The sequence below is a fragment of the Chiloscyllium plagiosum genome, chromosome 3 (assembly GCF_004010195.1).
Source record: "Chiloscyllium plagiosum isolate BGI_BamShark_2017 chromosome 3, ASM401019v2, whole genome shotgun sequence".
Lineage (NCBI taxonomy): Eukaryota > Metazoa > Chordata > Chondrichthyes > Orectolobiformes > Hemiscylliidae > Chiloscyllium > Chiloscyllium plagiosum.
Genome location: NC_057712.1, coordinates 135,890,759 through 135,900,907, shown reverse-complemented (window position 1 = coordinate 135,900,907; position 10,149 = coordinate 135,890,759). Strand labels below are relative to the sequence as shown.

At 41.7% G+C, this 10,149-nt stretch overlaps 1 protein-coding gene across 3 annotated transcripts in view; it reads right to left on the bottom strand.

The window, feature by feature from the left end:
• LOC122548566 (epoxide hydrolase 1-like) overlaps window positions 1–9,547 on the bottom strand; it is a 32,007-nt gene extending 22,460 nt beyond the window's left edge. Inside the window, exon 1 of one of the 3 annotated variants that reach the window (XM_043687395.1) lies at window positions 9,467–9,547. Coding sequence is in view for 1 of the 3 variants with exons in the window: in XM_043687393.1 (XP_043543328.1) it covers window positions 2,949–2,970 (22 nt within the window). In the remaining 2 variants the exon portion in view is untranslated. Of the gene's footprint in view, window positions 1–2,948; window positions 2,986–9,372 lie in introns of those variants that run through there. The other 2 variants (XM_043687396.1, XM_043687393.1) reach the window with 2 other exon arrangements.
• Between the last annotated feature and the right edge of the window lie 602 nt (window positions 9,548–10,149).

The following is a 10,149-nucleotide window of genomic DNA, read 5'->3' as shown; positions in this document are numbered from 1 at the left end:
CATAGAGTACAATAGATGAGTGGGGGAGGGGATGAAGGTGATAGGTCAGGGAGGAGGGTGGAGTGGATAGGTGGAAAAGGAGATAGGCAGGTAGGACAAGTCATGGGAACAGTGATGAGCTGGAAGTTTGGAACTAGGGTGAGGTGGGGGCACTACTTTCTCCCCACCCCACCCTCCTCTAGCTTATCTCTCCAGCTTCAGGCTCTCTGCCTTTATTCCTGATGAAGGGCTTTTGCCCGAAATATTGATTTTGCTGCTCCTTGGATGCTGCCTGAACTGCTGTGCTCTTCCAGCACCACTAATCCAAAATCTGGTTTCCAGCATCTGCAGTCATTTTTACCCTCTTTAATATGTAAGTTCCAGAACTTTCTTAAAGTTGCGTTCTCAAGTGAACTTAAACAATAGGTGCCATGTTGGTTCAGATAATGCATTGAAGATGTGAGGTGCCCTGTGAGAGACTGTCTGTGCCCCAATGTTCAGATTAATTCTAATCTAAAAATACAAATTCACCCCACAAATATGTGTGTGTTGTGTGTGTTGTGTGTGTTGTGTGTGTGTGTGACATGAACCCAAGGTCCCAGTTGAGGCTATCCCCATGGGTACCAAACTTGTCTATCAGCCTCTGCTCGGCCACTTTGCGTTGTTGCCTGTCCCAAAGTCTATCTTGGAGGATGGTCACCCGAAGGTCCAAGGTTTAATGTCCTGTACCACTGAAGTGTTCTCCGACTGGGAGGGAACACTCCTGTCAGTTGATTATTGTACAGTGTCCATTCATCCATTGCTGTAGCCTCAGCTCGGTCTCACCAATGCCTTGGGGCATCCTCCCCTGCAGCATATGAGATAGACAACGTTGGCCGAGTCACAAGAGTACCTGCCACATACATGGTGGGGGGTGGTGTCCCCACATGTAATGGTGATCTCCATATCAACACTCTGACACGTCTTGCAGAGTCTACCGTGACAGGGTTGTATGGTGTTGTCCTGAAAGCCGGGCAGTTTGCTGCGAACAATGATCTATTCGAGGTTTGGTGGTTGTTTAAAGGCGAGAAATGGAGGCATGGGGAAGGTCACAGTTTCCTTCCCCATCCTCTGCATCCTAAGTCTTGCCTAATCACATCGTAATTGCCTTTCACTCATCTATAATTTTTGCCCTGCGGTATATACCTATCCCTTTCCATCGCTAAAGTAAACATAACCGAATTGTGGTCACTATCACCAGGGTGCTCACCAACCTCCAAATCTAACACTTGGCCAGGTTTGTACCCAATACCAAATCCAATGTGGCCTCGTCCCTTATTGGCTTGTCTACGTACTGTGTCAAGAAACCATACTGCACACAGTGGACAAAAACTGACCCATCTTATGTTGGAGAAATTAGTGAAACTGATGTGTTTGGGATTCAATATTCCAAATCCCAAAGTCATGGAGTCAAAGAGTTTTAATAGTATGGAAAGTGTCTGTGACGAGTGGGAAAATGCAAGCATCAGTACTAGTGCCCCATATATGCAAGTGTGAACTAAATGTTTTTTTCACACATCAGTCAGAGAAAACTAGGTTGGAATGATGCATAGAGCATTTGTCCAGAGTTAGTGAGTGAGCAAGAACATATTTAACAGATTGGAAAAATGAAAAATTTGACATGAGGAACATTTCATAAATCATAACAGATTAGAAATGTTCTCATTAACAAACCAACAAAGGTTAACATGCAGACACAGCATCAATTAGGAAGGCTAACCGAATGATAGCATTTGTCACAAGAGAAGCAAAGCCTTGTTTCAGTTATATATGGGTGAGACCTCACCTGCAGTGCATTATTGGGTCCCTTGCTCAAGGAAGAATATTATTGTCATCGAGGAGTTCAAGAAAATGCGAGAAAGAGAATTGTGGAAGCTGGGACTATATTTTCTAGAATTGCAAAGAACAAATGATCTAATTGAAACTTACAAAATACTAAATGGATAGACAGGGTCGATGAAGATAAGAATGTTTCACCTGGCTGGGGAGTCAAGAACCAAGGAGCAGAACTTAAATTTAGGACCAAGATGAGGAGAATTTTATTTTTATAAATATTTTTATAAAAAATCTTTTTTAAATCTTTTACAAAGCATTTATATATAAAGAAAAAGAATAACGCCATCAAAACAGGAAAAAAAAGTACAAAGAACAAGGCCATAGCATAGTACCATTGTTAATAAATAACCCACTATTCTACCAAAACAAACATATTACTTAACTAAAACTGAACTATAAACATTTAAATAAAGACTAACTTAAACTACATTCAAATAACTTAAATTAAATAATATCTCACTCCTTAATTCTATCTTACTCATCACACCTCCACTGAGGCTCCCATCCCTGGGAGTACCCCCTACAGTACCCATACTCTTTTCCTTCCAGTCTCCTCCCGGGGCCCCATGAAGATTCCCACAGTTATACCATGGCCCTGACTAGTATTGCCGACAAGTCAGCTTCAATATAATTTTAAAAGGACCACCACATCCTATAAAACTGTACCGTTTTATGGTGCACCATATTTGTGAGGTAATCTCGGGGGAGATGCTTATGCCACCCCATAAGACCTGATGGTTTCTCTGACATCCAATTCAGTAGAATGTTCTTCCTCACACAATGGGCAAGAATATTACAGTCTCTTCCCCCACAGAGGGCAAATATGGCAACCCCAAAAGAAGAATTACTGGATCCACGTTAATTTCAATCCCCAGAATGTCCTTTAGCTCCCTTGCTATAGCACTCCGATATCTTTGGATCTTGCAACATGACCAATAACAATGTGTGAGAGTGTCTATATTAATTTTACATTTGAGACATTCTGGTGACACTCCTCTCTTAAACTTAGCTAGCTTCTCTGGTGTCATATGATCCCTGTGTAAGATTTTCAATTGCATAGCCTGTGCTCTGTTACATACTGAAATTTTCCTTACATTCCCCCAGATGTCTTCCCATATCTCCGGTGAAATGTCCTCTCCTAACTCTCAGCTCCACATCTTACAGAGTCCTGCATATCCCCCAGAGCACGGCCTTTCTGTAAATGATATAAAGTACTAAGTGAAAGAGTACCCGTACACTGGAGTATTCTTTTCTCCGCATCTGATTTATAACATTGGGCCAGGAGTGTGGTCTTCCTCTGTATAATCCCTTATCTGGAAGTATTGTAAAAGTAACCTTATTGGACAATCCATATTTCTGACTTAACTGACTAAATGACATCTCCCTCAAATAAATCTCCCAAACATAGAATGCCTTTGTTCTCCCATGTCTTAAAGCCGGAGTCCATTGCCTCAGGTTTAAATCCTTGGGCTCCAACCAAAGGGGTAAATGGCAAAGTCTTAAACCAATTGCCCTTGTCTTGCCTCATTATCCTCCAGGCTTTCACCATATTCAAGATAATTGGACTATTGCATTGCTGGATCATGGATTTCATCTTGTCCATAAATAATAAATTAATTAGAGGACATTTCGACTGTGAGGCTTCAATATCAAGCCAGATAGGAGAAATATTTTGACCCAAATGGTTATGAATCCCAGTACCCCAGAGGGTTGTGGAAGCTCAGTAATTGATTTGTGAGATTGAGAGATTTCTCAATACCAATTACATAAAGAGATGGGGAGGGTATCAATTACCTCCACACTAAACAGGACAAAGCAGCCCATTGAATAGCACCACATCCACAATATTCAACATGCAGTCCACCCACCACTAATGCACAGTCACAAGATGCAATGCAGAAATTCACCAAAGCTCCTTTGTCAGTACCACACTGACTGCAGTCAGGAAGGAAAGGGAAATTAGGTTTCAGTTTATTTCTCTTCCCTAATCTGTTCCATATCCAAACTCAGTACCATTAATCATGTCCAGGAAGACTTTTCATGCATTTAACAGACAACACAAATGTTAATTATGGGAAGCACAATAGTGCTTGTAAAAAACTGAAACATGTTTAAAAGGATATTGTTGCAGTCAACTGTCTGGCTCATACTTTGTTCAATGCAACATGGTATACTGTCAGAAACTGTGATATTGAAGCAAAAGGCATCACTCTCAAGGACCAGGCTCACTCTTTTCTGCTAACAGAACATAGTAATTGAGGGAGTTCAAAGGAACAATGAGAAATACATCCATTTTTATTACTTGAATTTACCACTTGACCTACAAGGATGTTTTTCTTTCCCCTTTTTTTGCCATTTTTTCCCCTTCACCCAAATAAGTCTGCAGCAGTGAATGGTTTTGTCTTGCCTGTGAATGAATGTGTGCACGCATGGGATTATAGGGCATACGTAGTGGCATGGTTGGTTAACAGTTTACCACTTGCTTGAAGGATACATTTGCCTGTAATAAATGTGTTCATTTTCAGTTTATTGAAAAGTCTGGTGAAAATCCCTTTTATTCTAGTCAAAAGAGAAACAAATTCACCATTCTTGATGATTCAACAAGACATTTCCACTTTTGGTACATGGTGTGGCCTTGATTCCAGTGCACTCTTAGATTAGATCCCCTACAGTGTGGAAACAGGCCTTTTGGCACAATAAGTCCACACCAACCCTCCGAAGAGTAACCCACCCCCCTCTGACTAATGCACCTAACAACTATAGACAATTTAGCATGGCCAATTCACCTGGCTTACACATCTTTGGAATGTGGGAGGAAACCAGAATATCCAGAGGAAGCCCACACAGACACCGAGAGAATGTGCAAATTCCACACAGTCACCCAAGGCTGGAATCGAACCTGGGACCCTGGGGCAGCTATGCTAACCACTGAGCCACCATGCTGCTACAATCTGAACAGTTTCTCTTCTGCCAGGTATTGAAATGTTGAAAATCTATGACCAGTTTCTTTCAGGGTGAGGAAGAGTGCTGAAAAATATTATAGAACTGATTTGGTGATTGTCAGTAAAATGGCCGAACATGACTTTCTCAGTAATGCTCTGAAATGGTTCATAGACAATCTTGAAGTTTCAGAGATCAAATTAATCAGTGTCCTTCCTCTGAGCATATAAGCTGATGAGTTTCAGATCGAATTCTTTTGGTTTTAATAAATATCAGGCTAAACAATAACACCAGATGTACCAGGAAAATGTCAGAGAAACACGTTTTAAGCTTTCTCTGAAGGAGTCAAGGAATACTTGCAAAGAGATCTGACTTTGAAACAGAATATCTGAATGTCAATGCAAGTCCTTTCAGGGACCTTGAGCCAGTGTTCATGCATGCAATCTTAAAGAGATTGACATTGACACACAGTGGGAAAAGGCTAGCAAAATGAAAATTGTTAACTCTTCCTCTGCAATGAAGCATTGCTAGACGAGTGTGTGGAAAGATATCTGAAACTTGCCGCAAAACCTCTCAAAAATATTCACAATCATTAAGTCAGTTATTTCCTGACAGTGCTCCATATCATTCAGTAATGCTCCATGTTTTCGTGTTTACTCCATGACAGCCAGGTCAAGGTGGATACATTGACTTTAAGTTGTTGACATTGTCATTAGACATTATGAGTGTTAGTTGTTCTGCAACATATCAATTGTTGGTATGATTATTATTGTGTGATGTAAGGTGTTTGATTTGTACATATTTTGATAACATTTATTTTTGAGATCGGATTTTTGAATTTTGAACTTGTAGCATATGGGTGTTCTGTCTGCCTGAAGGGGTTGAATGATTAATTTAAAGGTATTAATGCAGCTATGGGGATTTTCTTAATACAGTTTAGGAGAAGTAGTCTCCAGGAACTAATGGGCTTTGTTTACAATGGGAGAGTTTACAAGCAAACCAAGCATATAATGTAGTACTTCAGACTTCCTGATGGAAGATTCTGGACTCGTTTCTGGTTTGAGTTGGGAGAAACACCCACAAATTAGAAAGAAACATTTCAGTTTTATTTTCAATTTGGGGAGTTCTGCAGGGCTGCTATCAGAAGCTCAATATGTAAAACATTTGCTTGAGATGGGAGAAATTGGTTCAGATTTGTTTAAAAAAAATTACCTCATGGTGAAAGGTTTAATAATAGCTCCAGACCAGAGGTGTTTTGGGTAAAATCTTGAAGGGATTATTTGAAATAGAGAAAGTTTAAGCTCAGGTGTATGACGGTTCCAGGCAGAGGCTATCAGATTCTCCAGACTAGGAGTTGAAGTCACAGTTAAATTAAGCCCTATAGGGCTGATAGAGAAGGAGATTCCCTCTGGTATGAGCACTCGAAGTGAGTGTTTTTGGGATCTGTGAATGAAAATGTTTGATTTTAATAAGTCAATATTTTTACACTGTTTCAAAATCTTCAAGTCTGTGTTATGTGTGCATAGTTTGGTTTACTGTATCTGTTATTCATTCCTTTTGTGAAATAAACTTCTGTTTTGTTGTTAAAACTAAACATTTAAATACTTTAATCGTGTGGGCTTATGCCACAAGCAAAGGTTGAGGAAGGTCTGGGTGTTCTGTACTCCACCATTAACATCCTGGAGACTGAACACCTCAAGGCCCTGTTTATTGTGACTGGTGACTTCAATCAAGCCAATCTAACGAAGGTGTGGCCAAGTACCACCAGAACATTACCTGCCCCACGAGAGACCCAAACATTTTAGACCACTGTTACACCACTGTGAAGGATGCCTACCGCTCCATGCCCCGCCCTCATTTTGGGAACTCCGACCACAATGCCGTGTTTCTTCTCCCAGCTTACAGGCAAAAGCTCAAGCAGGAGACACTGTCCGGATACAGGTCCAGTACTGGTTGGAGGAGGCAGAGGATCAACTCTGGTGTTGTCTAGAATCGGCCGATTAGGCCATGTTCAAACAGTCCGCAGGTACCTTGGACGCCACCACCGTCACAGACTTTATCAGCAAGTGTGTGGAGGATTGTATACTGAGGAAGTCAATCCGGGTGTTCCCCATCAGGAAACCCTGGATGAATCAAGACCTTTAGAACCTGCCAAAAACCAGGTGTGAGGCCTTCAGATCAGGAGACCCATTGAAATATAAGGAATCCAAGTATGACCTTCGCAGAGCCATGAAGACAGCCAAGGATCAATACCGATCCAAACAAGAGACCCAGACAGACACCTGGCGACTAGGGCAAGGACTGAATGACTTCATAGGTTCTAAAAACAGACAGTGCAAGATAGCAGACAATGACATATCCCTTCCAGATCATCTCAACACCTTCTATGCTCCTTTGAGCAGAATTTTGGCGGAGAGGTAACACCAATTCCGACAAATCTTGACAAACCTATCCCAACAGTCACTGCATCAGAGGTCAGATCAGTTTTCCTTCATGTGAATCCAAGGAAAGTGATGGGACCAGACAGAGTTCCAGGCCATGCACTCAGAGCACGCGCAGATCAACTGGCAGAGGTCTTCTCAGACATCTTCACCCTTTCCCTGCAGCAGGCCACTGTCCCTGTCTGTTTCAAGATGGCTAACATCATCCCTGTGTCTAAGGAGGATCATGCAGCATGTCTCAATGACCGTGCCCCTAACTTGGGTGGTCATGAAGTGCTTTGAAAGGCTGGTCATGGCATTAATCAACTCCAGCTTCCCCACTACTCTTGACTGACTCCAATTTACCTATCGGAGCAACAAATCCACATCAGATGCCATATCACTTTCCCTTCACTCCTCCCTAGAACATCTTGACACCGAGAACAGCGATGTAAGAATCCTACTCATTGACGACAGTTCAGCCTTCAACACTATTATGCCCTTGAGATTGATTACTAAACTTAGTGATCTCAGATTAAGCCCTACTCTCTGCAACTGGATCCTCAGTTTCCTGACCCACAGGCCACAATCAGTGAAGAGTGCGGACAATATTTAATCCTCAGTAACACTTAAAACTGGAGCCCCCCAGGGGTGCATACTCAGCCCCCTAATGTACTCACTGTATACCAATGACTGCGTCGCCAAATACTAGGCTAATGCCATTTACAAGTTCGCTGATGACACCACCACAGTTGGTCAAATCTCAGAGGTGACAAAACAGACTACAGACGGGAGGTGGAAGATCTGGAAACACGGTGGGCTGAGAACAACCTAGCTCTCAATGCCGGCAAAACCAAGGAATTCATTATTGAGTTTCGGCGGACTGTTACTCATGCCACCTACACATTAACAGCACAGAGATGGACGAGTGGAGAGTGTCAAGCCCCTGGGATTGGTCATCCACAGCCAGCTTTCTTGGACTCTTTGTGTGAATGCACTAGTTACAAAGGCCCAACAATGTCTCTTCTTTCTTAAGCAGCTGACGAAATCTGGTATGATGGCGAATACCTTTGCCAACTTTTATAGGTGCACCATCGAGAGCATCCTGTCTGGATATACTACCTGGTATCACTACCTCATTCCTGATGAAAGGCTTTTGCCCGAAACGTCGATTTTGCTGCTCCATGGATGCTGTCTGACCTGCTGTGCTTTTCCAGCATTACTCCCGGGGAGAAGGTAGAGAAGCCTGAACACGTGCACCAACCGGTTCTGTAATAGCTTCTACCTGACTGTTGTTAGAATACTGAATGGATTCACAAACTCTATACTAGTGTTTTTGTCGCTGTTTACCTATTATTTACTTATCTGTGCTACATAACTCTGTGATCTGCCTGTATTGCTTGCTTTTCATTGTACCTCGATACACGTGACAATAAATTCAATTCAATTCGATGTTTCAATGAGAGACCACCTCAATAAAACCAAGTAAAAAGATCTATCAAACCAGGTTTCCATCTGGGATCTGACCTGTCCCATATTAACATTAGCTGGGACCAGAACAATGGTGAAGAAAATTACAGCAGTAGTAGTTTTGCATGTTTATTTTAGTCAAAATAAACCCTGAAGAAGTTTCCAAAGAAGGGTCACTGGACACGAAATATTAACTCTGCTTTGTCTCCACAGAGTGCCAGAGTTTCTCCAGCAATATCAGGAAAGTTAAAGTCCCCCATAACAACCACCCTATTACTGTCACTCATCTCCTGAATCACCTTCCCAATCCTTTCTTTTCTTCAATGTTTCTTGTTTTAGTTCATTGTGTTGGCAGGGAATTTGTCCAGCAGCGTGCAGGTCAGTGACCAGTATTTCAGGCCTCTGCCACTGGCAATTCTATTCATAGCCAACAGGCAAGAAGACTGAGTTGAGGCCACGATCAGAGTCGATCGAGGGACTGCATGATCCACCCTTTCTTATAACTGTTGTGTTAAATGGTGGATTTTGACCATTCAAACTGTCATCAAACATTGTGAAAAACTTACTGCGCCTGAGCCCTGAACTCATGCTAAACTGATCCACAGAAATCAATCATCCCGCAGCCACAAAATCCAAAGTTCAGTAATTAGAAAGAAACATTATCTAGCGATTTCCTGCATGTACTAACCTCACTTTTAGCTCTCCAAAGTTTACAGACAGAATTAGGAATATCTCGTTTAAACTGGAATCACAACAAAAAAAAATCAGTATCTGATACGAACCACAGCCTTTTTGTCAGCAACTTGGACTTGTTTGTTCCAACTGCAGCGCAGAGTTCATCACAATGAATCCTGGGATTTGTAGTCCTGGTACAGAATAGAAAAGATACATTCACAGTGCCTCAACAGGCCAGAGGAAACATTACCATATAGCTTTGAGAAAGCAGTGTCTAAACATCCCAGGAAAACAGTATACAAAAAAGGCTGGAAAACGAGAGTTCAAAAATCCTAGGAAAAGAACATACACATGTCTCAGGAATATTGTGTCCAAATGCCTCTCAGGTGTCTTTTAAATCTTTCTCCTCTCACCTTCAAAATATGCCTCTAGTCTTGAAATCCCCAACCCTAAGGGTAAAGACCTTGGCTATTCGCATTATCAAAATCCGTCATGATTTTATAAACCTCCTATGCTCCAGTGAAAAATGTCCCAGCCTATCCAGCCTCTGATTATAACTGAAACTCTCCATTCCTGACATCATTCTGGTAAATCTCTTGAACTGAATTGAATTGAATTTATTGTCACGTGTACCAAGGCACTGTGAAAAGCTTTGTCTTACCAGCAATACAGGCAGATCACAGAGTTAAGTCGCACAGATAGTGAATAATAGGTAAACAGCAGCACAAACAAAAACACAGGTACAGGTGAGTGTTAAGAGTTTGTGAGTCTATTCAGTATTTTAACAACA